The sequence below is a fragment of the Pipistrellus kuhlii genome, unplaced genomic scaffold (genome assembly GCF_014108245.1).
Source record: "Pipistrellus kuhlii isolate mPipKuh1 unplaced genomic scaffold, mPipKuh1.p scaffold_m20_p_10, whole genome shotgun sequence".
Lineage (NCBI taxonomy): Eukaryota > Metazoa > Chordata > Mammalia > Chiroptera > Vespertilionidae > Pipistrellus > Pipistrellus kuhlii.
Window position 1 is genome coordinate 48818313 of NW_023425405.1, and position 26952 is coordinate 48845264.

At 39.0% G+C, this 26952-nt stretch overlaps 1 protein-coding gene across 1 annotated transcript in view; it reads right to left on the minus strand.

Annotated features, from left to right (window-relative positions):
* Positions 1 to 26952, minus strand: part of FBXL13 (F-box and leucine rich repeat protein 13) — a 145874-nt gene that overhangs the window by 96695 nt on the left and 22227 nt on the right. Inside the window, exons 6-9 of the mRNA XM_036429642.2 lie at positions 26319 to 26428; positions 23313 to 23465; positions 6492 to 6587; positions 2922 to 3054 (exon numbers count right to left, since the gene is read on the minus strand). Coding sequence (XP_036285535.1) covers positions 2922 to 3054; positions 6492 to 6587; positions 23313 to 23465; positions 26319 to 26428 — 492 coding nt within the window. The remainder of the gene's footprint in view (positions 1 to 2921; positions 3055 to 6491; positions 6588 to 23312; positions 23466 to 26318; positions 26429 to 26952) is intronic.

Consider the following 26952-nt stretch of genomic DNA (forward strand, 5'->3'; position numbering starts at 1 on the left):
TTTACATGCCTTTTGATAGCTGTACGAACATGCCTAAACACGACCAAAATGAAAAGATACAAACGCTTGGTAATAATAAAATGTCTTCCTCTTCCCTCCGTCCTCACGTTGTCCCCACCCCGCCTGTTTTCAATAAGTCAGCTTATACATTGAATAAATTTCCATTTCTGATTGTTGTGCATTCCAAATTCTCAACTACTCTTCATTGATTCTTGGCAAAACTGTCAAGCTAGACCTGAAGGAGAATTGTCACAAGCAACAGCAGAGAACCTGAGAACTCTGTTGGAGGCTGGTCAGAAAATGAGGAGGAAATGTAGATGATTCATGTGAATCATGAGCCCTGAAGAGGTATAAATACAGCAAAGACAAATGGAACTGGTTTTCCAATAGCATTCAGGCTACAAGCCACCTGTTAAGGGGAAGGGGCTGAGCCCTTCCCGCTAACCTGATAGTTCAAGGAGCATCAAACAAAGGATGAAATTAGGATTCAGGGCAGGATTTGGGATAAAGCAGAAACAAAACAAAACAAAAAGAGGTATATCAAAGGAAATGAGAGTGGGCTGTTGCCTAAGAGGCCCTATCATTTGGGTTTGTGGGTTAAAATTAACTCAATGAGAGGGGGGGAAAAAAAGAAAAAAAGGGGGAAAGGGAGGCAATACCTGGAAACTAACTCCACCCCAAAGCAGTTTGAATTTTGACAGTAAGCTGTACTATTAGGAAGAAGAGTAAAATGAAAGAAATATGTGTGTATTGGGGGCAATGGTATATGTACAGAGATAATAATTTAATAAAAAAATTTAAAAAAGAAATATGTGCATATCCCTAAAAGTCCCACCTTCTCCTTTTTATACAGATTTCTTACTCACATGGAGTTGAATACATTTTTATTTCTCATCTCAAGATACTCCTAAAATGTTTATCAACTGGTCTTATTTGATACTTGCACAAATTCCCAAAACACAGGAAATGGTGCAGGACAAATAGTGATGAGCATTTCTTAAGTACCTGCTAGATGCCAGACACTGCATTAAGAGCTTCACACATTCTATTTCTAATTCATAGAAGAGTCCTTTGAGGTGGGTAATACTATCTGCCTTCTCCAACGAGAAACCCAAGGCTTAGGTAAGTTGGAAAGGGTCACAGTGCTGACAGGTGGCAGAGCTAGGATTCAGGCCCACCTAAGCCCTTTCTGCTGTACAGGGCTGCAGAGTGCGCTTTATTGTTGTTTTATTACAGTTGAAATCCAATATTATTTTGTATTAGTTTCAGGTGTACAGTAGAGTGGTCAGTCAGAAACTTCACAACGTGCTCACCTGATATTTTCAGTACCCACCTGGCACAGTGAATAGTTATTAGAATACCAGAGGCCCAGTGCATGAAAGTTTATGCACTGGTAGGGGGTGCCTCAGCCTGGCCTGTCCCCTCTCACAGTCGGGAGCCCTCAGGGGCGGGAAGTGACCAGGCGATCAGGGGAAGGGGCCACCTCCATCACACCTCTGCTGCTGCTACTGCCAACAGTGCAAGCCTCAGCCAGCCCTGAGCCTCAGCTAGCCCTGGGCAGCCCTTGGTGGCTGGGGGGCTGAGGTGACAGGGGGACTCCAGATGCAGGCCCATGGAACGGCTGGGCCTGCCTTGCCATGTGCCTGCTACCCCAGCAGGGCTGAGGGGACTGGCCACAACCATCTTGTGGCTGTGGGTGCTGCCATCTTTGAGGGCATGGCAGTCAATTAGCATATTCCCTCTTTATTGGCTGTGGGCACTGCCATATTTGCCATGGTGTGAAGGTCAATTAGCATATTCACTCTTTATTAAATAGGACTAGAAACCCAATGCACAAAATTCATGCAAGAGTAGGCCTTTCTTCCCCCAGCTGCCAGCACTGGCTTCCCTCCAGCACCCAGGACCTGGGCTTTCCTTGCAGCTCCGGCTTCATCCAGAAGGTCGTTGGTCTAATTAGTATATTATGCTTTTATTATTATAGATTATTGACTATATTCCTTATGCTGGGCTTTACTTTCCAATAATTATTTTGGAAAGTAAAATACAGTTAATAACCAATCTGTACTTCTTAATCAATTCACCTTTTCACTGAGTCCCTCAAACCCTCTCCCCTCTGGCAATCATCAGTCTATTCTCTGTATCTATGAATCTGTTTTTGTTTTGTTTGTTCTTTTATATTAATCTTTAGATTCCACAAATAAGTGAAATCGTCTGGCATTTGTCTTTCTCTCTCTTTATTTCACTTAGCACAATATCCTTTAGATCCATACACGTTGCCACAAATGGTAAGATTTCATTCTTTTTATGGCTGAGTAATTATTCCATTGTGTAAGGGGGCTAATGAGGTGAGGGAGGGGAATGCAGGAAAGGGGCTTCTATAATACTTTCAACAATAAAAATAAAAGATAATAAAAATAATTTGGTAGATCTATGTATTGGCATGAAAATATTTCTAAGAGACAAAGGAAAATATAAACTAATGTAGCCTCTTTCATGTTAAAAATTTTAACTGTCTTTTTAGTCACATATATGTAAATATATTTTTTTAAAACAGAAAGCATTAGATTGAGTATCTTTCAGTAAGTGTATGAGTTTGAGGGAAATTTTGCTTTTATTATATATTGTCAGAATTTTTTAAATGAGAATATGTTCTTCTGTCTTTTAGGAGATAAATTGATGATATATAGATAAACACATGCTAGATACTCAGAAAATGTGATCAATTAGAATATAGAAAGGATCAACTCCTAGGGTATACAATCCAGCAAGAGCTGACTACATTATAAGCTTTTTATATGTTTGTAATTGGCATTCTTATGGCCTAAGATTGAAAATGAAGTTTCCATTTTCTTTTTACCTTTCTTTACAATTGTTTAACTAAAATACAAGAAAGCAAAAACAGTTGTAATTAACATACTTACTGACAGATCTCAAAGTTTTTGCTTGGAGCGGACAACCTCGAAAATTCAAGCGCAGCACATTGAGACGCCACCTTTGCAGAGTGTACATAACATATTTATCCATGATCTCATTTTTTACTGAGGAAAAATCAATCTAAAAAGGATAAACAGAAGATATCAAGAAAGGGAAAGATCTTTGGCATGTAAAATTTTTAAATCTTTTTAAAGCATCGAGGACTAAAACGTTTTTTTATAACATCACTCCTTTGGTGGGGGGGAGGGGGAGTTGTTGTTGTTGATTTTCATGGTCATTCCTAGGTTTAATTACAAACAGATTCAAAATGTCCAGTCCAGGCCAGCAGCTGTGTGGGTTGGTGGCTTCACATCCACCCCAACCCAGATCAGTTATCTTGGAGTGGACTGGACACCTCCATTGTCTCAAGCGAGCCCCAAGGCTGCCTTCCCCCACTTCAATGTCAATGCAGTCTGGGATGATATTTCTGCCTTTTGTTTTATGAGCACAGGCTGTATGTTGATTCCTTGACCATGGGAAAGACAATTTAGAGTGTGCCGTTATAATGACCTTTTCGTAAGTCATAATTTGGACGTTATTCTAGAGCACATGTGTCAAACACAAGGCCCGCGGGCCAAATCCGTCCCGCCAGGCCTTGCAATGTGGCCCGCACCGCGCTGTCATCACTGCACTCCGCTGCGTTTCCATCACAATGACAGTTTATGACTGTTCAGTAAACCATTCGGCCTGCGATTTAGGCTGGATTTTAGATTTTGGCCCCTTCTCTGATTGAGTTCGACACCCCTATTCTAGAGAAAAGAAAGGATCACTGGAATGGACGGGGCTGACTGTAGGTAAAATTGAAGAGCAAAGAGGTTTATGTGAGTTCTGAGTGGCCAGGGCTAGTTGATAAACAATGACATTAATACCACAGTATTAGTAGTATTTTTCAGTTGAAAAGGTAAGTTTATGAACATACAAATTTTTGCTTTCTCAACAAAGCAATTCTTAATGCTAAAATGCTTGTTATAGTTGTACCATGTTTGAGAAAAAAAAAATAATTGAAGATGAAGGGCAACATAGAATTGTGGAAAGAGAAATTTGCTGAATATAATGAAACTTAACTTCCTATCCTGGCTTTGTTATTCAAGGCCATATGCTCATATAGTCTCCATCTTTACCCAGTGAGGGCTCTGAGCAGAAGTGCTAGCTTTTTCTTCCAGGCTTCAGAAGTATTTGTCTTCATCTTAATATTGTACACATTATTTCTCTTTCAGACCATTTGAATTAATTTTTTTCTTCTTTAAGGGTTTCTCAAAGGAAAAAAGTAACCCCCAATCTGGCATTAAGTAAGATATATATATAATTTATATATATAATTTATATATATAATTTATATATATATAATTTTTCAGACAGGGAGAGAGAGATAGAAACCTCAATGACAATGATGAGAGAGAATCATTGATTGGCTGCCTCCTGCTCACCCCTACTGGGGATCATATGTCCTGAGCAGGAATAGAACCATGAGATACCTCCTGATTCATAGGTTGATGCTCAAACACTGAGCCACACGGGCTGGAGGAGATTTCTTATTTAAACCCCACTTGACTTTGATCCTCAGAGTGTGGTTCTAGGACCAGCAGAATCAGCAGCATCCAGGAACCTGTTGGAAATGAAAATTGTCAAGCCCCACTCCAGACCTACTGAGACTCTGTGGGTGGCCATGGGCAATTCGTTTTAACAATCCCTTCAGATGATCCTGATGCATGCCAAAGTCTGAGAGTAACTGCCTTAAACTGAAAATAAATTTAAGACAGGAATACTCAACTTGTTAGCCATTATGGGTTACCTAAGACAGAAGCTCATTTTCTTCTTGCCATTGTTGCACAAGATGAGAGCATAACAGTACAGCCAAGCAATGGAATGGTGCTCTGGTGGGATATAAAAATGTTGAGATGACTTATCAAACTAGAGCCTTTGACACGTTGTCCTTTTAGTCTCTTTGTATGAGTTTTAGTGTTTTTGCAGGATGGCTCTGGTCATTTATCCATAGGCGAGTCTAAGCACAGATATCATTAGTCCTTCAACCATCAGTGATCAAAATACAGTGGCAAAGTCAGCTATTGATTGAGAGCTTTAGGCAACAGAGGGAAGGTTGCGACTGCAAAATTGGTTGATGGCATCAATGATCATAGTTGCTGAGATTAAAGCATCATCCATGAAACAGAATATAGAAGTCATCAGGGATAAAACATGCTTATTTTTGTTGTTGGTTGAGACCTCTCCCCAATGTCTTTTTGGGCTGAGAAACACAGGCATGTTTTAAGTTACAAGAACAGTAAAAAAAAAAAAAAAAATAGTACAATGGGAAGGGCACTGAGGTACTGGCCTAGGAAGTCCATATTAGAAAGTGCCTCGGTGTATGTGTGTCTGTATGCATGCAAACACACAGAGAATAGCAAACAAGCTTTGTGTGCGTGATGTGTATTTTATCCTTATTTCATGCTCAGTTGTTTTTTTCCTTTGTGCCATATGAAGGGCTGCTTTGTTATATTTTTGAACGAATAATATAGCTGATATTTATTTCATGTCCCTTACCTACAGGCTCTACACTTAGAACTTTACTTGCAGTGTTTTCATTTATCTCTGCAGTATCCTGAATTACGCACTGGTACAAAGGTCTAACTGGTACAATAGAACTTTGTACCAATCCAAAAATAATAGTCCATTTATTCCTACCATTCAAATTAGGAAAAAGTGAATAATGTCCCTCTAAAATAACATGGCCTTTTTCTCTCATCTTTCAGGCTTGTGCCTGCACCAGAGAGAAATAAGGGCACCTACTCTTGGTGGCCACACAGCGGGGAGAGGAAGAAAGGTAGCCAGTACTGCATATGGGTTAGAGCAGTCCATTCTCTTTTGAGAACTAAAATATCGCCATGCACCGTATAACAATATTTCAGCCAATGATGGGCCACCTGTACGAAGGCGGTTGCGTAAGATTATAATGGAGCTGAAAAGTTCCTATCACATTGTGGTGTAACACATTGCTCACGTGTTTATGGTGATGCTGAGGTAAACAAACCAACTGAGCTGCCAGTCATATAAAAGAATAGCACATACCATTACACACGGGACATAATACTTGGTAATAGGTGACTATGTTGCTGGAGTAGCTCTTTATTAGACTATGAGTGGTTATTTTAGTGTGTACTCCTTCTACTCACACACACAAAACGTTCGCTGTGAAACAGGATGCTGTGTTATGCCAGGCAGTATCCTCAGACATCTCGTGTTTGCCACATCTTTTAATCGCATCATTTTCTCTTGTGCTTGGTTTAATCTCATGTTGTTTTTGTATAGTCACATGCTGTACACGCTTGTAGCCAAGGAGTGATAGGTTAAACCATATAGCCTGGGTGTGTAGTAAGCTATGCCATCTAGGTTTGTGTAAGTGCACTTGAGGATGTTCACACAATGGACAAAATCACCTAGCGACACATTACTCAGACATATCCCCGTGTGTCAGGCAGCACATAACAGTAAAGGTACAGATTCAGGTAGTGACTACTTACATGATTCCACAATGTGCTACTTTGTGTCATTGCCATCCAGGAGTGGCAAACTTGACCACAATTTACCACATCTTTTAAAGTGAGGTTGAGGAAAACCTAAACACCAAGAAAAGAAATATATAATTTTGAAAAAAATATGAATTTTGATGTAACTCTTCCACTTAGCATTTTTTGCTATTAATAATGATAAGGTAACCCATATATTGCAGAAGCAGGGATTTAAGGGCTGGAACTTTATCTGAAGATAGGAATTTTATCTGAAGCACCATAACTTGCCCTAGCTGGTTTTGCTCAATGGCTAGAGCACCAGCCTATGGACTGAAGAGTCCCGGATTCGATTCCGGTCAAGGGTACGTGACAGGGGTTGTGGGCTTAATCTCCAGTAGGGGATGCGCAGGAGGCAGCTGATCAATGATTCTCTCATCACTGATGTTCCTATCTCTCCCTCTCCCTTCCTCTCTGAAATCAATGAAGAAATATATATATATTTTTAAAAAAAACAACAACAACAACAAGGTGAAACAAAACATTAGATAATACTACTGTTCTAAAACTAGAGAGTGTCCTAAATTCTGGTAATTATTCAGGAAGAAAGTATAGATATTAATTTACTTTAAACTTTATTAAGATACATGTACATACTAAAATTTGTGTAAGCATTGCCTGAGAACAACTTAAAGAAGGAGGGAGGCAGGAAGCAAGGCCCTAAGGGCTGCACGCTATAGGAGAAGTCATTAAGACCCAGTAAGCTCCAACACACCAAATGGACAGAAGAACCTCGAGCACAGCTGCTCTGGATGGGCCGGGCCTTTATTTCCTGAACTTTTATTCCAGAATCACCACTGCTCCTTGGAAGATCATTAACTTCGTTCCCTCCGGCTGCTGTAACACATTACCGCAAACCTGGTAGCTTAATACAACGGAAACACGTTCTCTCACAGTTCTGACGTCTAGAAGTGTGAGATCAAGTGCTGGCAGGGCCATCCTTCTGAAGGCACTAGCAGAGTGTCCTCTGGTTGCTTCCTAGCTTCCTAGCTTCTGGTGGTTGTTGGCTTTCCTTGGCTTGTAGCTACTTTGCCCCAACCATCGCCTCTGTTATCATGTGGCCTTCTTCCTCCTGCGTGTGTCTGAAATCTCCCTCTCCTTCCTCTTATAAAAACACTGGCCTTTGGACTTAGGACCCACCCTCTTCCAGGGTGACCCCATCTTAGCTAATTATATCTGCAAAGATCCTATTTCCAAATAAAATCGCATTCTGAGGTTCTGGTTACTAGTAGACGTGAATTTGGGGAGGATATTGTTCAACCCAGTTCTGTGACCTAACTCCTCTGAGTCTGTTTCATCAGCAAAATGAGGCTCTATGATGAGATAATCTCTCAAGGCTTCCTCCATGCCTAATTGTAATTGTTAGTGTTAAGCTAAAAGGGTTTACTTTTCCATATCAACGTGATTAAATTATTTTCAACTACAAATCCTAACAAGATATTATTTGTAATTTTTAAAAAGCTCTATCTAATTGGATCCAACATATCATATATAGATGCTAGATTCTTACATGAGCGGAGACAGACTTATTTGAAAGGTATACTTGCATTCTTGTCTATATAGAGAAAACAGGAGCTATTTAAAAAGGCCATATAATGCTTTCTCCAATATGTGGGGAGTTATGTATTTGATAGTTTATTTAACCTACTCAGTGACAATCATACCTTATGGATTCCATAGAGTACTGTCCAGAAATATTTTAAAAGCAAGTGTTCCCCATCTTAGTGTGGAATAAACTTTGCAAAGAATTCAAGTGCAATTACCACTTTCTCCTAGGAAGTCATGCCATTGTAGTGTAATGTACAATATATTGAGAACTTTTAAATGTTAAATGCATTTATACTTGAAAAGATTAGAAAACAATTCCATAAGAAACACAGGCTGTTGCCAACATGGAAATTGAATTAAAAATCCACTCTCACCTGCCTGGGGAAAACATCAGGCAGGTGAGAGTGGATTTTTAATTCAATTCCATAGATAATCACTGCATGGTAATTCTCATGGGCAAGACATCCTAACCCCCAAACTGGAAAGATGTAGCACAGAAGAAAAAGAAAAAAAGAAGTTTTAAGAAAAACCATATACCAGTGAAACTATATCCTCTATAATAAAAGTGTAATATGTAAACCGACCGAATGGTGGAACCGATCAGTGGGGGAGGAAGGGGGGAGACCATTGAGTAAGTGGAGCCAGGCCTGCCAATGTGCATGCCAGTGGGCAGAAGGAGGGGATGTCGATGGGGGTAGGAGGGAGAGGCTCACAGCAACCAGGGACAGCAGAGAGGCGATGGGGGGACAGGGCCAGCTGCTCGCTGCCTGTGCCTCCCCTGATCAGCCCACTGGTTGCCTCCCACAGAGGGAGACCAGACTGCTGAAGCCCACTGTGGGACATCCCCTGAAGGCTCCCAGACTGCAAGAGAGTGCAGACTGGGATGAAGCATTCCCCCGCCCACCCGTGCATGAATTTTCATGCACCAGGCCTCTAGTGTAAGTATAAAGTCTGAGGTTGCTTGATGCTCTTATTCAATGTGCATCCATACCTGCTAGGAGCCAGGGGGTATTTCAATCTTTGGAAGAAAAGAGGAAAAATATGTAGAGGTGCATGAACAACTAATGAGGTGAGCAAGGGGACTGAAAGCCCATGTCACAAGAGAAATGAAGGGATGTAACAAAGAGGACAAAAGATAGAGAGGAACCTTCCACCCTAGTGGGAAGAAGAATTACAAGTGCAAGGAAGCCTGCTCACCTCTAAGTTGTTGGAATGAGTCCTGCTAGTATAGGATTCCAGTTAAGGAACATAGAGGCAGCTGCAAGAACAATCTTCCTAGAGTCTGAGACTTGTCAAGCCTCCTGTCCACTCCTTGAACCTCCTGACTCCGGTGCAAATGAATGATACTCCTGGAAGGAACCAGGGATGGTTCTTGGGATGGGGAGACTGCTGACAATAATCTAAAGTGCAAGGAGCACTGCAGATATTTTCATATGACCTCAAGTGATGGAATTAGCATTTCTGAGTGGGAAAATCAGCAGATTTCAGCTTTATCGAAGAAAAGACCTCTAGGCTAGTCCCTTCTAACATAAAGACAGTTAGATTTTAAGATGTTGTAACCCTCTTCTCTCTAAAACAAACAAGTTCCAGAAGAAACAATTTATAATGTTTGTGGTGAGAAAAAAATATATTCCTTAATTCCCTGTGGTGTTAGATTGATATTGGGGTATTAGCACATGTCTTGCAAATGGGGAAGGATCTCTACATAGGGAGAAATATTGAGGAAAGGCTAAAATAGAGGGGGCTAACTGGGCAGGGTTCCTGTTCACTGACTATAATAGAGCACCAAGTGTGTTACTGAGGGGATACTGATGGGGTGGAGGAGCAGGTGGAAGAGATGGAATTTGAACTCCTAGTAAGGGTTCTCTTCCTGGCCAGCAAATGGCTGCCTTCTTACTGTCTCCTCCCAAGGCAGAGGGAAGCTCTTTTGTCTATTCTTAGCCATCATCTTGCTCTAAGAGCACTAGTCCCATGGGGGGCTTGAACCTCATGACCTCATCTTAACCTAACTATTTCCAAAAGACCCCACCTCCTAGTGCCATCTCATTGAGGGTTAGGATTTCAACATATGAATTTGGTGTAGACACAAACATTGGGTCCATAACACACAGTTATGCAGAACTAAGATTCACACTCTAGTTTTCTACATTTAGGATTTGTTTCCCTGCACAATTTCCACAGAAACCTTACCCCACTCTAGAATGATAGATTGTTCCAGCCTAGAATAGAATGAGTTTATTTACTTATAAAACACCTTTCAGCATAAAATTCAGTCCTCAGCATATAAACACCATTTTGAACATTTTTCCAAATGCTTATAATTATTAGACATTTTCCAATCATAAACTTCTTGACAAGCGATCATGATTTCCTTCACTTTTGCTGACAAATGCTCCTAAGTAATATCCATGTGAAGATTCTGCCAACACCCATATACTTGAAGGTTAAATGTGCTCAAAAGTAAACCTCCGTTGTTTAATGGAGCCATTCTCTTCACCCAAAGTCAAAGTGAAGCCTTGACCGGTCAAAAGTTTCCTGTTCCTTGTTTAAAGAAACCATTCCTTTTTATATAACATCTCATGTCAAAAAGTATAACAACACTTGTACTTCCAAACAGTTAGGGAAAGTTTTAACCACATCCCATTTGGATAGAATTCCCAAGAGTAAAATGCTTAACAACTGAACAATCCGAGTCCATGCTAAACTACATGTTCTACCAAAGTTTTAAATATTGATACAACCTGGACTATTCTTATCTTGTCTTGCCTACCTAAAGTGGGGCATTCTATAGACATTAATTTTATTTTTAATGTGGTATTTCTGATGGTTACAATGGTAGATATTCTGAAATTGACCTAATGTGAGCTTTTTCTCATGTATATTAGAATTTTAAGGCATAAAAAATAATTAATGTCCAAGTTTTTCACTCTGTATTCTTCTATCTTTTCCCAATTTACACTTGTTCTTCACTATCTGATACAACAGCTACCAGCTTTCTGTGGCTATTGAGCACTTAAAATGTGACTGGTATGACTGAGGAACCAAAATTTTAATTTAATTTCAATTCAAAAATCTGAAGCTTGATTTGGTTATTGAAAAACATTTAATTACACATGGAGCAAAAGTATGTGAATACTTTTTCAGGTGTGACATGAGATCTAAATGCAATCTGTATATTTGTATATCTGACATATATGTATATCTGATTAAGTATATCTAATGAATATTTAGTGTGGGCAAACCGCAGTTCGTGAGCCACATGTGGTTTGCCACTCTGTTGACTAATGACTTTGCCGACCTCAGCCCTAAGCCCCTTCCTTTCTGGCAAGCATCTGTCTGTTCTCTGTATCTATGAATCTGTTTCTGTTTTACTTGTTTATATTGTTCTTCAGATTCCATATGTAAGTGAAATCATATGGCATTTGATTTCACTTAGTGGTTTATTTCGCTTAGCAAAATACCTTCTAGGTCTATACATTCTGTCACCAATGGTAAGATTTCATTCTTTTTTATGGACAAGTAATAGTCAATTGTATATATGCACCACTACTTTTTCCTTCATTTGTCTATTGATGGGCACTTAGGTTGTTTCCATAACTTGGCTATTGTAAATAACACTGCAATGAACACTGGGATGCATATATTCTTTCAAATTAGTGTTTTGGGTTTCTTCGGATATATACCCAAAGTGGAATCGCTGTAAAGTGGAATCGCTGTCTCCCTGGCAGACAGAATCTCCACTGATTTTTACAGTCAGATGTTATGTGGGCTCCTCTTCCTGCCTCTAGTGCTCTGTCCTGGGGAGCCTGGATGAGGTTGAGACCCCACACTGCTCAGGGGGACCTTACAGCTGAGATATCCCTACAGATTCTCAACTGCTGGACATTGGTGTGGGGCCAGTTCTTTTCACATTTCCACCTTTCTTACCATTCTCAATATGGCTTCTTCTATTTATTCTTGGTTATAAGATTTCTGCTCAGCTGGTCTTTAGTTGGTTATTAAGGTTGGTTGTTCTATAATTTAGTTGTAACTCCACTTTGGACCTTGGAGGAGGTGAATACAACTTCTGCCTACTCTGGTATCATCTTGGATTCTACACAGTCAATTTTAACAACGCACCATCAATAAAAAGGAAGTAGAAAGGGGATTTATGCTTAATTGTGTACTTCCTTTGTGCTAGGTATTTCATTTTAATTCTTAGAACCCTATTATTTGCCCATTATTACCCTAATTTAAATATGAAGGGCCCTAACTCAATACCATTTTCCATTTCTATCTGGATTCAGTTTGCTGCATACAATACAGGATACCTAATTCAACTTGAATTTTACATAAACAATGGGTAAATTTTTAGAATAAGTACCTGCACATTAATACCAGCATCATAAAATGATGATTAAAAGTTTGACTATTGAGAGCATAGAGAAAAGGGAGAGGGTCAAGGTCAACATCCAGAGGTATATCATAGAGGTTGGGAATGAGAGTAGAGTGAGAAACTTATCATGAGGTGAGGGAAATAATTCCCCAAGGAAACAACCAGGAAATGCCATGTCATAGAAGCCAAAAAAAGAGCATTTCAAGAAAGAAGCATGGTCGGATGCTACAGAAAGAACAAGGAATTTGAAATGTGAGCATAGTCAATTGGATTTGATGATTAAGGAATTCTTGGGGCCTTAATTAGACCAAGTTTGTAGTAGTGGGTCTAAAAAGAAAAGAAAAAAATTGTTATTCATCCAACATTTAGTGAGCATGTAGGGATTATGAATTCAAAGCATGTAAGATACTGTCCCTGTCTTCAAGGAACTTATAGTTTAAGAGAAAAACAAAAAATAGACAGTTATAACAGAAAACAAAAAGTGCTTCAGGGGTAACTAACATATGGCGGGAAACAAACAAGACCGAGGGAGAGGATAGAAGATCAAAGGTAGTCTTTCTGGAAAAAATGAGGAGAAAAGGGGATCCTGTGTAGAGAGGGCATAATGGCTAGAAACAGAGCCTTACATTAAGTCAGTAAAAGGCAACTCAGCCTGGCTAGAGCCAAGTCTTCCTAAGAAGAAATGGTAGACAATGAAGCTGAGACATAGGGAGGAATTAGAACATAAGGGGCCCTATGGGGCATGTTAAAGCCAATGGGAATCAAGGAAAGATTTTAGGCAGCAAAGGGACATGAGTAAATGTGATTTTTGACACATAAAGATAGCTCTGGGTAAGCAAATGAAAAATGAGTCAAGGTCAAGAGCTGATATTGAAAGACCCAATGAAGTAGCTTTAATAACAATGTCACTGATGGATAATGAGTGCCAGAAGGAATGCAGAAGAGAAAATAAGAGAGATTACAAGTTTTTAAAAAAATGTAGTGGAAGATAAAGGAAAAAAAGTCAAAGATTATTTCTAGCTAGGTCAGTCAAGTTGATGATAATGCTATTCGTTTAGAAACAGGATAGAGGGGAGAGAGAGAAAGGAAATGATGAGTTCTATTTTGGAAACAATGGATTGGCTTGTGCCTTTGAAACATTCAGGTAGAATGAATTTAAAGAATTTTCTGGGGGTCTCAGTAGTTTGAGATAGTGTCAGAAGTCTGACAACACATATAGGGATAAAAATAGAGAGGAGAAGGGTTGAGAAATGTCTTAAAGAAATAGGGTGAGTTGAATACATTTATAGGCCTGAGGGAATAAATCAATAGAAAGAAAGAAATTAGAGATGATGGGGCCGGGGAAGGCGCAGGGAAGGAGTAGGGGTAGCAGTGCTCTCCTAATTAATTTTATTTTGTAGTGCGATAAAGGAGAATTGTCTTCTGAACATAAAACACAAACTCTTGAACTAATTGGTTAATTGCTTCAATGCAGATCACAAACCATTTAGAACATGTGGTAAACATCTAAATTGAATGAGATTCAACCAACCATTTCCATGGAACATTGTATGGTATGGAAAGAAAAACACTTGGCAAGACAGGACACATGAGTCAGGAGTAAGTGGTGAGTGGTGTGAGTCATGCATTTAAGATCAATAAAGAAGCTGGCTCTGCTCCTGATGTTATTAGTTCTGAGTTTCCCACTCCTCTAGTCACCCAGACTTAATGCTATGTATGCTATGGGCCTCTTCTTTCACCCTTTCACTCCACAGACGGCTGGTTCCAGAATTCAGCTTTGATTCTCACACGAGTCTTCCTTTTCATTCCCATGGTGTTATCCAAGTGCTCCTTCTTAGAAAAGATTATTTCTGCCTTCAGACTTTGCCTAACCTCTCCCCTTCCCCCTCCCACAACCCAAACAAGGCAGGAGGAGGAGAGGAAAGACAGATGAAGTCTAAAGAAAACAGCTTTGTAAGTCAACCATCATGTCACTGCCAATTTGGTGAAGCCCAACTCCTGAGTGGACACTCAAAGCCTTAACGATTTAGCCCCATCCCATCATCCAATTTTATATCTGTCCTCCCAACATAAATTCCCCATTCTAGCCAAACTGACCTACTCGTTGCCCTGAAATGTTTCTGCCATTTTCTTGCCTTTATTTTTCTTTCATTTCAACAAATATTCAGCAGAGAGAAACCTTCCCTGACAGCCCTCTCTAGCACACCCCAACCTCTCTTTTTTTAAATTGAGATATAATTGATATTTAACATCACCTTAGTTAAATATGGTGTACAATATAGTGATCCTATCTTTGTATATATTGCAAAATGATCACCACAATAAGTCTAGTTAGCATCCATAGCCATACATAGTTGCAAGTATTTTTTATTTTGATGAGAACTTTTAATTAAGGTCTCCTCTCTTAGCAACTTTCCAATATACAATACAGTATTATTAACTATCGTTAGCATGCTGTATATGACATCTCCATGACTTATTTATTTTATAGCCAGAAGTTTGTACTTTTGACTCCATTTACCAATTTCAACCACCCCCCACCTCTAGCAACTACTTACCTGTTCTCTGTGTATTTATGAGTTGGGGTTTTTTTTATTCGGTTTTTGTTTATATCACACAATATTTGTCCTTCTCATCTGACTTATTTTACTTAGCATAATGCCCTAAAGATCCATTCATATTATCATCAATGGCAAGATTTCATTCTTTATATGGCTGAATAACATTCCATTGTGTGTACATAGCACATCTTCTTTATCTCATCATCCATTAGTAGACATTTAGGTTGCTTCCAAATCTTGGCTATTGTAGCTGCAGTAGACATTGGGGCGCATATATCTTTTTGTGTTAGTGTTTTAATTTCCTTCATATGACTACCCAGAAGTGGAATTGCTGGATCATATGATAGTTCTATTTTTAATTTTTTAAAGAACTTCCATAATTGCTACCCCAATTTACATTCTTACCAATAATGCACATCCTCACAAATACTTATTTGCTGTCTTTTTTGGTGATATCCATTCTGACAGGTGTGAGGTGGTATCTCATTGTAGCTTTGATTTGCATTTCCCTGCTGATTACTGATGTTGAGCATCTTTTCATCTACTTATTGGTGATCTATGTGCCTTCTTTGGACAAATGTCTATTGAGATCTTCTGCCCATTTTTAAGTTGATTTGTTTTGGATTTTTTATTATTGAATTGTAAAAGTTCTTTGTATACCTTGAATATTAACCCCTCATCAGATATATGATTTGAAAATATTTTCTCCCACTTGGTAGGTAGCCCCCCTTTTTTAAAATATATTTTATTGATTTTCTACAGAGAGTCAGAAACATCGATGAGAGAGAAACATTGATTAGCTGCCTCCTGCGCACCTCCCACTGGGGATGTGCCCGCAATCAAGGTACATACCCTTGACCAAAATCAAACCTGGGACCTGTCAGTTCTCAGGCCAATGCTCTATCCACTAAGACAAACCGGTTAGGGCAATCCTTCATTTTTTTATGATTTCCTTAGCTGTGCAGAAGCTTTTTAGTTTGATCTAGTCCCACTTGTTTGCTTTTAATTTGCATAATGTTTTTATTAAGCATATTAATATCTTATTAAAAGAAAATAAAAGAAAAATAAGAAGCACATTTTCCATGGGATAGCCAAAAAATTTAATTAGTACAAAATATTTCTTTGTTGAGCAGGGAACTACTTATTTTTGCTTTTTTTGCCTTTGTATTTGCTGTTCCTTTTGGTAAAGGTGTTCATTCTTTAACCCAATTTATTTTCTTCAGAGCATTACGTATTTTCCAGCGTATAAGACGACCCCCTAATTTTACAGTTAAAACATAGGTTTAGGCCTGTATTCACTGTATAAGACTACCCCCCACTTCTGAGGCAACACCAGTTCTTTTTTTAATAGACCGCCTCTCTGACTCTGGCCAATCTGAGCAGGCTTTTTTCTAGAATACAGTGTCGTCTTATACGCCAGAAAATACGGTAATTCTGCATGACATGTTCTTGTGTGTTTATTTACTTATTTACTATCTGATTTCTCATGCTAACATATGAACAAGACTATTTGTCTAATCCACTGCTATTTCCCCACTGCCTAAAACATTGCTTTGTACATTATAGGCACTCAATATAATGGTTAAATAAAATCTTGATGGAGTGCCTGCTTGTACCAATCTCTTAGGTGCCGAGGATTAATAAGTAATTAAAACAAATATAAAATCTCAAAACATATAACTTAGGGTGGGCAGACAAAAAAACAAAAGTGTTATTAAAAATCAATAGTTATTTACAATGAGAAGTGCTATGAAGGAAAAGAACCAGGCACTGTAGCAGGTATTAATGTTAGATTGGGTAGCTAAGAGAGGTCACTTTGCTGGGTGGCATTTAAGCTGAGATGTACCAGTAAAGAATGAGAAAGACCTGGTCAAGCTAAAGGGTGGGATGGAAAAGAGTTACAAGCAGGGACAAGAACATAAGCAAAGCCCTCTGGGATGTTTTGCTTTCACTCCTAACATTTTCCTCTTGGGATACTATTATAGTTTCCATCCAAGATTTAGAGACATTTAAAGCTAGAAGTAATCACAGAGGCCATCTAACCTACCCTCCTCTCATTTTACAGAAGAAACTACAAATACATTCTCTTTGCTAGGGGTTTTCAACGTCTTTACACTGAGCTTGAGAGAAGTTAGATGTCCTGTGGGAAGTCAGCAAGCCAGCACGGCTAAGTTCAGAAGCCAGTCTCCATGACTTCCCATCCAGTGGCTTCATCATTCAGTCATCGAATTCAGCATGCTAATAATGGTGATTTCCACTGAGCAATTACTACATGCCGGGCATTGTTCTAAGGCTCCAGGCATCTTCAAACTATGGCCCGCAGAGGAGTCTGATCCAGCCCGCCAGGTTTTTTGGGCAGTGAGCGCAGCCGAGGTGTTACAGTAGGAATTAGTAGTTCATATAGTCCGGCCCTCCAGCTCTCTGAGGGACCATGATCTGGCCCCCACTTTAAAAAGTTTGAGGACCCCTGTAAGCGCTTCATGTACATTAATTTGTTTAATCCTCACAATAACAAATACAAGAAATGGTATCATTAGCCCATTACAGATCATTCGGTTTAGAAACAAGATTAACAACATACCTGAAGTCACACAGCTGGTGACATAATCAGCCCCCAGACTCCAGAGCACACGCCCTTAATGTCCACGTGCCTCTTTCTAGGATATAGTTTTTCATCCTACAAATGGATGTACCATTTTGCAAGGGTGGTTCTTGCTAAAATTATTGTAGCATCTTGTACAATTCACAAGTCATTAAAATGTTACAGCGAGATCCTTTATAAACTACTTAGCTTAGATACAATTCCTGATGACTGACACGATGAAAGCAAGGTCTATGGGCAGAGCAATCCTCACCCAAAAATAAACTGATACTAAAGCAGTTTTCAGATATTTTGCTTCGTCTGCTTTCTCACCCATTCCACAGACCGAGCCAACACACACACACAGTTCCCTCATAGAGCAATGTGGTTTTGGAACCTTCCCTATCTGTAGCTCCCACAGTACATACCGGTGGAACCTGGAACCGCTCTCTGCTTTGTTGGATTGAGGTTAGACTGACCCCTGAGGTTATCAAAACATAAATTAAAAAACTCATTGAGAATACTCTTTTGTATAGCAGTTCTAAGTAATTTAATCTGAAAGGTCTGAACCATCTGGTTCTTCTCCTTCAAGATGGTTTGAGTTTTAATAGCTATCCAGGGTTTTGAATTTTCTTTTTCCCAAGGAAGATGAGTCATCAACACTATAAAATCCGAAGGTGATTTTATAACTTTTTTTTGCAAGTCCACATGCTGTCTATCTTTTTTTTTTTTTTACAAACAAACAAAAGTTGTAGTTTAAAATGAAAGCCCTAAGATGCTGCTTGTATATTTAAGCTAATTAAGCAATTTTACATTTTAAGACAACTACATTACTTAACAACATTATTTAGACTTTCCAAATTCACCAACATAAGGCTTTTCTCTGTATTCCTTGCCAAATTACACACACATACAAAAAAAAAAACCTTGCATTTTTATGGAAAATGGTCTTTGCCAACCCTCCCACAAGCTCTGAGTTTGACTGATAGTGTATGAGCCCTACCATCTGCTAACTAAGCAGCCTTTCCTCATCACTAAGTGATACTAAGAAAAATTATTATAAAACAGGACCTGACTTGTTTTCATGAGCTGATCTTACTGGATCAAAAAGCAAGCCTACAGTTTAAATGTGTTTTCCAAGTTCAAACACTATCCCATTCCAGATTGCTGTTTTTAATTATTTCTTCAAAATATCAGGCAACCTAAATGTACAAATTTCCATTTATTTTAAAAATGAATACTTCCAAAATTTTAAATAAAATTAGATCCCACTTACATTATATTTTTGCTGCTTTTACACATTGATTTCTCAATTCCGAGAATCAGTTGACCAGAGAAGTCACCACATTAAATGCCATTTTAAAACTTTGATTTAAAAATTAACTTTGCAAGTCTATTGCATAAATGAGCTTAACAAAATCAACTATTCAAGACATGAGTGTTAGAATCATTAATTTCTAGTTTTACACTATTCTATAAATACACTCTTTTACTACCTATACATTTTCTAAAAAATATGTTTTTATTTATTTCAGAGAGGAGAGAGAGAAAGAAAGAGAGAGAGAGAGAGAGAGAGAGAGAGAGAGAGAGAGAGAGAGAGAGAGAGAGAGAGAAACATAGGCTGCCTCCTACACACCCTCACCAGGAATTAAGCCCACAACCGAGGCATGTGCCCTGACCAGGAATCAAACCAGCAACTTCTTGGCTTATGGGTTGAAGCTCAATTGCTGAGCCACACCAGCTGAGCTACCTATGCATTTTCAATGGACACTAACAATTTGTTATATTGAGAAAATTTTAAGAATATCTCCAAAAATAATGCTGTGCTTTAGTGTCATATAAAAATTTAGTCATTTTAAAAAGAAGCACAATTACTCGTATTTAAGGGTAGTAAAATTAAACAGATATATAATGGTTTTTTAATTATTGTTTTTGTCTCAAGAGTAAAATATTCATATATAGATGATAGATAGATGATAGATAGATAGATAGATATTTCTTTAGAATTCTCCAGAAGAAAAACAAAATGATATAGAGGCTATAATTCTAGCCAATGACGTAGGGAAACCAAGTTCTGGTTGCAGCTTTATAGTTATGTCACTTTAGGGATGTCATTTAATTTCTGAGATCCTCAGCTGTCCCTCCTGAAAAAGGCAAAAACTTAACCCAAAAGTCTTGTTCTTTTCTGGCGCCTTTTGGAAACTCTGGCAGACTCTGCAAGTCTTCTGTCCCCAAGGGCCTCTACATCATTCCACAATGAAGTGGAGGGGGAAAGCAGGCTGGAAGAAGGGATCGGAAGCGGGATAATAACCCATGACAAGATATTGAGGCAGGATAGTAAGAAGCTAGGAAAATTCCTGGGCAAGTGGAATGAGAAAACTGAGACAAGAAAATTAAGGCCAAACAATTTAACCAGTTTACAGCCAGCTAGTGAATTGCAAGGCCTTATCTCCCCTAACCAAGGACACTTGAGAGCAAATGGTTTATACCTCTCTTCCCTACCTAGAGACTAAATAGCTTAACTCACCGTGGTCAGGGAAATAGAGAACAGAGACTCCATTCATGCCATTTGTATCTGCTAAACCCAAGGATGGATGAAGTCAGGGGAACAAATACAAAAAAAAAAAAAATTTATAGACAGACCCAAGATAAAAGTAAAGCAGTGAAGCTAACCAGAGGATAATCCCAAACTCCCAGACACACTCATTTTGATGCATTAGCATATTTAAAATGCCCCCTGGAAAGCTGGTGAATGTTCTGCTGAAACCCTCCCCTAAGATTCTGGCCCCCAGAAGAGAGAGGAAAAACCTTCAAGACAAATGATGCTGGTCTGGCTCTCTCTGGAGCACACCCATGCCTGTTCTCAGAAAAAGAAAAGCCACAGGGTCATCCTTTAATAAGAGCTGAGCTTGTGCAACAGAGCAGAAGAGCACAGATTTTTTGGGTTAGATGTACCAGGCTTTAAATGCATTTCATAGTCGACATGTCAGTTTGGGCTAGTAATGTTACAAATGGAAATATATAAAATATATCCTGTTGTATTCGGTTTTTCTCGTTGCTGCTGTAACAAATTACCACAAATTTAGGGGCTTCACACACAAATTTATCAAATTACCACAAATTTAGGGGCTTCACACACAAATTGATCTTGCGGTTCTGGAGGTCAGAAGTCTGAAGCGCATCTCCGTGGGCTAAAATCAAGAAGTTGGGGCTCCATTCCTTCTGGAAGCTCTAGAAAGAATCCATTTCTTTTCCTTTTCCAGCTTCTAGAAACTGTCGGGTATGAAATTTTTACTTTCTTCTCCACTGTAAAGATCCCTACAAGACTTGCAACCAAGGAGGCAGCAGGCAGTGGCAGCTCATCTTGGACTAACTCCTCAATCCTGTCTTCCACAGCCTCCCTTTTCTCTGATTTCCCAGTGACCTAACTGTGTGGCTCACTTCTTTCCTGTAATGTTTCTAGGGAGCCAAAGCAGGTTCTCTCCTGTTGCTTCTTCTACCCTAGGACCTTCCCCAGCTTTAATAAACATACTCTCAGAATCACCTGGACTCGCATTGTGAAATCTTTTCTGCACGAGGCAAGAACCCACACAGAGCAGGCAGGCCAGAGGCAGAACCACTCCTGGGCCTAGTCCCCATCTGTGACAATATCAGAAAGGAACATTTAAAATGCAAAAACTTGGCCATGGTTTTCACCGAGCAACATTCTCAATAATTCTACATGTTTCTGACATTCTGAAATGGGTTTTTCCAAAGGGGATTCTAAAACTTCAATTATTCCAGTGTAAACTCTTCCCCATAAGTTTCCAGTTTGGTTAGGGAGATGAGGATGGGAATGTTTAAAAAAGCAAGGGCTAAGAGGGCTGAAATTGCCCAAGGTCATATTACTAATAAATGGCTGATGCAGGATATGAACCCAGTTCTCCAGAAAAACTGAGTCTGGACTGTTTTTTAATCACTATATAATCAAATTGAAAAAAACTTTTATGAGAAAACATACAAATTGATAGCCTGTCCTAACTCTTGAAGTTTCTGTGTACAAGTCTCTGTTCAACCCTGGGTCAAATTAGGAGATGGTTTGCTGACTCTGAGTGTTTTGGATCTTTATTAGTTGGCATTTTGGGTCTCTTTGAATTGGGAGATAGAAGAGCATTAAACCAAAGTTCCTTTATGTACTGACTTCTTAAATACTACCTTGCTTTTCATCTGTTGCAGTTGTGTGTGGGATTTTTTTTTTGTTTTGTTACTGTTGTTGTTTATTTTGTTTTTGCTTTTTTACTCCAACCAACAAATCTTTTCTGGCAAGGCGGAATGCCCTTTTACTTTTTTAATATATTTTTATTAATTTCAGAGAGAAAGGGAGAGGGGGAGAGAAATAGAAACATCAGTGATGAAAGAGCATCATCCATTGGCTGCCTCCCACATGCCCCCCACTGGAGATTGAGCTGCAACCTGGGCTTGTCCTCTGACCAGGGATCAAACCATGACCTCCTGGTTCATAGGTCTATGCTCAACCACTGAACCACACAGCCGGGCAGGTATGCCCTTTTACTAATAAATACTGGCTGATGACTGGAAGTTCCAATCCAGGTGCCAACTGGTTGCTTAACTCACTCAAACCCTCTCAAAGTATCCTCCTGCCTAGCAATCTTGCAGTTAGACATGATCAGGTGATAAAGTTCCCGCCTAAAATACATCAATTAAAGTCTTGACTGTGGAGTCTTGGGGAAGACTTTCCTAATAAAGATAAACAACCTTTTTGCCTTCTACCACTGTGAGTTTTCCCCTTATTTTGATCTGAGGCTGAAAATAGAGTAGCCATATTATAACCAGGAGACAATAAGCAAAGAGGTGCTAAGGGTTGTGGGGTAAAAACATTGAAGAATCACATTTTTTTATTGACATTGTAGAGGGGCAGCCTTGTACTGTCTTCCTCTGGACTTTGTTTTATAAAAAACAAATAGGATCTTCTTTCTTTAAGCCCCACAATCAATCATGTTTTTTGATATCTTTATGGGCTCAGAACGCTCCCATCCCTGTTGCATCTGCACACTCTCCACCTCCACCTCCAATTATGGCATCAGCTATGGCAGTAACAATAAGGCTCGTACCAAAACCAGTTTGGCTCAGTGGTAGAGCATCGGTCTGCGGACTGAAAGGTCCCAGGTTTGATTCCAGTCAAGGGCATGTACATTGGTTGCGGGCACATCCCCGGTAGGGGGTGTGCAAGAGGCAGCTGGTCGATGTCTCTCTCTCATCGACGTTTCTGGCTATCTCTCTCCCTTCCTCTCTGTAAAAAATCAATAAAATATATTTTAAAAAAAAATAAGACTTGTGATTGGAGGAAGCCTGTTAGACGAGGTGTGGGCAGTTACGAATCCCCCACCACCACCATCCCGCTGCCCAGCTCCCTCCTCTGCTGACTTCCATGTATCTAAACTCTGTTGCACCTTAAATGACAATATGTGTTTGAAGGAGAAAGGAAAAACATTACTTTCATTCTTATTTCCTACAGCTTTAATTTCTTCATTTTTATTGTCATATTTATCTGATAGCTTCCAAATGTATGTATAGCCTCCATAAAATGAGACAGCCAACAGCTAATTATTAAAAAAAAAATTTTCCTCAAAATAAGGCTTCTATCATTCATAAAGCCACTCTTTAAACAAACATTGTGAAAATAACTAGTTAAGACATAAATGCATACAAACCTGCAATATTGCTCCTTTTGGTAACAGTGAAATGTCACATTCAGGAATTTCACCTATATGAAAGACTCCAGAATGACTCTCTTCAACATAAATATTTCTTTTCTTCCTAATCCTGTTTCTCCATTTTCTCAATTGAGTATTATGTCTTACCAACTGCCATGAAAACAATTTAGAAATTCCATGAAATTGTTGTAAGGATTAAATGAGATGATATATATAAAGTACAAAGCTTGACACAATGATAGGACCTATTAAACATTATCATCAGCAGTACATACATTATCATTATTCAGAGCATTTTTAATATTCTCTGAACCACCAAAGAATTATAGATCTTTTCCATTAGTTGTCATACAACATTGGCACAGACAGCCACCTTGGAAATGTGGTCCAGTCAGCCTTTGTGGTTCCGTAGTTCAACATCCACCCATGCACCAAGAAGGTCACTGGTTCAATTGCCAGTCAGGCTACATGCTTGGGTTGCAGGCTCGATCCCAGTAGGGGCTGTGCAGGAGGCAGTGGAATAATGATGTTTCTCTCTCATCTATGCTTCTGTCTCTCCCTTTCCCTTTCTCTCTCTCTCTCTAAAATCAATAAAAATATTTTTTTCCAAAATATGTGGCCCAATATTCTCTTTTATAAACAAGAAAGCTGAAGTCCACAGTGTAAAGTTTCTAATAACAATAGGACCTGTATTTGCGGCATAAAGGGAGGAAGGTAGCACAGAAATAAAAAAGGAGAGTCAGAAATAAAGAATTGGGAGATTTATCATTACAGAAAGTCCCAATTTTAACTTTCCAAACAGTCCTGAAAACTTCATAATAAAGAGGAAAGCCTTTAGGGTAAACAAGTGTTTGATCCCTTCATACACACACATACACACACTTTTGTTTTAATATATATACATATCAGAGTCTAAGTAAGAGCATATGTTGGAAAGCTAGCACACAGAAATGTTTTCTTATTCTCCTTCCAGCACTCACCCGCCATCCTCACCCCACCTAGGTGCATGCAAAATGCTTGTGAGGGCAAGGAATCACACAGTTAAAAGAAATGTCTTATCCAGACACCCAATCAACTACACTATAATCCACATCCACATTAAGGATAATAGTATTATTTTATATACTAGAGGCCAGATGCATGAAATTCGTGCATTGGGAGGTGTCACTCGGCCCAGCCTGCACCCTCTCCAATCTGGGACCCCTCAAGGGATGTCCGACTGCCCATTTAGGCTCAATCCCACTTAAATGGGCAGTGAGACATCCCTCTCACAATCCAGGACTGCTGGCCCCCAACCACTCATCTGCCTGCCTGCCTGCCTGATTGCCCCTAACCGCTTCTGCCTACCAGCTTGATCACCCCCTAACCACTCCCCTGCCAGTCTGATCTATACCTAACTGCTCCCCTGCTGGCCCAATTGCCTCTAACTGCCTACCCCTGCTGCCTGGACACCCCTAACTTCCCTCTCTTGCCAACCTGGTCTCCCATAACTGCCCTTCCCTGCCAGCCCGATTGCCCCTAACTGCCTTCCCCTGCCAGCCTGGCCACCCCTATCTGTCCTCCCCTGAATGCCTGGTTGCCCCCAACTGCCCTCCCCTGTTGGTCATCTTGTGGTGGCCATCCTGTATCCACATGAGGGTGGCCATATTTGACCACATGGGGTGGCCATCTTGTGTGTTGGAGTGATAGTCAATTTGCATATTACCTCTTTATTAAATAGGATAATAGGCATTATTATGTAGTAATATATATCTACTGTGTGCAAAACATTGTGTTCAGTGTATGGAGATGCTTAAGAGAACAATACTCTCTATTCTCAGGGAAGTTCAGTTTGAGGGGAGTAGACAGGGACAAATTGGTCTTGTATAGTTACCTACTTCCCCGTTAGACAAGCAGTGATTAGACTAGGGGCCCTGAGGTCCAAACTCTATCTTAGGACACAAAGTGGTGGAAAACACTAAGTGGGCAGACTTAAAACAGTGGTACCCACGATGTAACTCTTTAACTGGCAAGGTTGAAAATGGAGTCCACAAAAGGCAAACGCTAGAGGATATCCTGCAATTAATTCAATGCCAGTAGGTGATAAACTTCCAAGGAGCAAGAACTGTGCTGCAGACATTTCATCCCACCACAGACGCTAACATCGTTATGTGAGTATTCAATCTTTTCATGCTCTCTCTCCAAAAGTGTGCAGGATCATCAGTCTCTACATCTGAACCAGTTTGGGTGGGAGGCATTGATCCTGCCTTCCTCGGGGGCAAGCACAAAACAGAAGGTTTAATTCCTTCCTATTTTTCTTTTCTTTTTTTCTCTGCTTTTCATTTCAAAGAATATTAGTAAAACATTACCTACTAAACAATGTTTCTGTCTAACCCCAGGAAATACTGTGAATATTCTAAAATATTAAATAGTAACATATTAATAACTTAAGAAAACTAGAGATATTTTTTAATTTGGAGGAGTTTGGTTGGGTCTTCTATTTTAATTGTTTTAGTTGCTAATGGGTGTCTAACTAAGAATGCTCATCTAAGCTTAGCAATTCAGCCATTTAAAAGTAATTTAATATTAACATTATAATTTAATGAGTTGAATGATGAAAAAGCATAATCTAATCTTATCTAGAAAAATAAATTTATTCCATTTTTATCATTTATTTCTCTATTATAATCATATCAACTAGTTTCTCTTCCATGTTAGATATCTATTTAAATATATGCTTAAACAAAATTCTTATTATCTTTACCAATAAGTTCAGAAAAAAAGGTTAACATTTTTTTTTCTTGATGTTTATAGTTGAAGTGAAACAACAGAATTTATTAGGAAACATTTTGGATAGCTGAAGTGAAATTTAAATTATTAAGCTAAAAGAACAAAGACCTACATCAAAAGCACATAATAGTCAAGATTTTAGTATTTTTTACACATAGCATTATTATCTAAGGCAACATCAATATAACAGCAAAATTTAGATTATAAAAAATTTAATTTTCTACTATACCATACCAGGACTTCTTCTCTCCTTTTACTTTCATATTTTGCTCTATCCCTCCATTTGTGTAGCATTATTATTAGCTTGTTATAGTGGAATATATGTTGTAACCGGAATATAAACTCTAAAGAAAATTTATTAGATTACTGTATATAGTTAAAACTGTTTCCAAGAAAATATTTAATATTCTATCATGTTTATAATATGAATCAATGTTGTATCTAATGGTTTTTGTTTAGTTTTAATTACGTCTGAAATTAATTACTTTTTACAGCAGAGATAGTACTCCTGAGACTTTATTAAACTGTAAATATCACCTTTCCCATAGAAATTAAGATATAATACCCTGTTTCCCTGAAAATAAGACAGTGTCTTATATTAATTTTTTCTCCCAAAGTTGCGCTAGGTCTTATTTTCAGGGGATGTCTTATCTTTCCATGTGCTAGGTCTTATTTTCGGAGGATGTCTTATTTTCAGGGAAACACGGTAGATGTAGATAAAATGTCAATACACCACTCACAGGGGGCAGTGGCTCTTTTGGAGCCCATTCCCCTGGTGTAAAAGCCTTCAGAGGATCTATTGTGATAGCTGCCATCAAGAGGAAATGATTCTTGAGATTTGCAGCAGCCATAAACAAGCAGTCTCTGG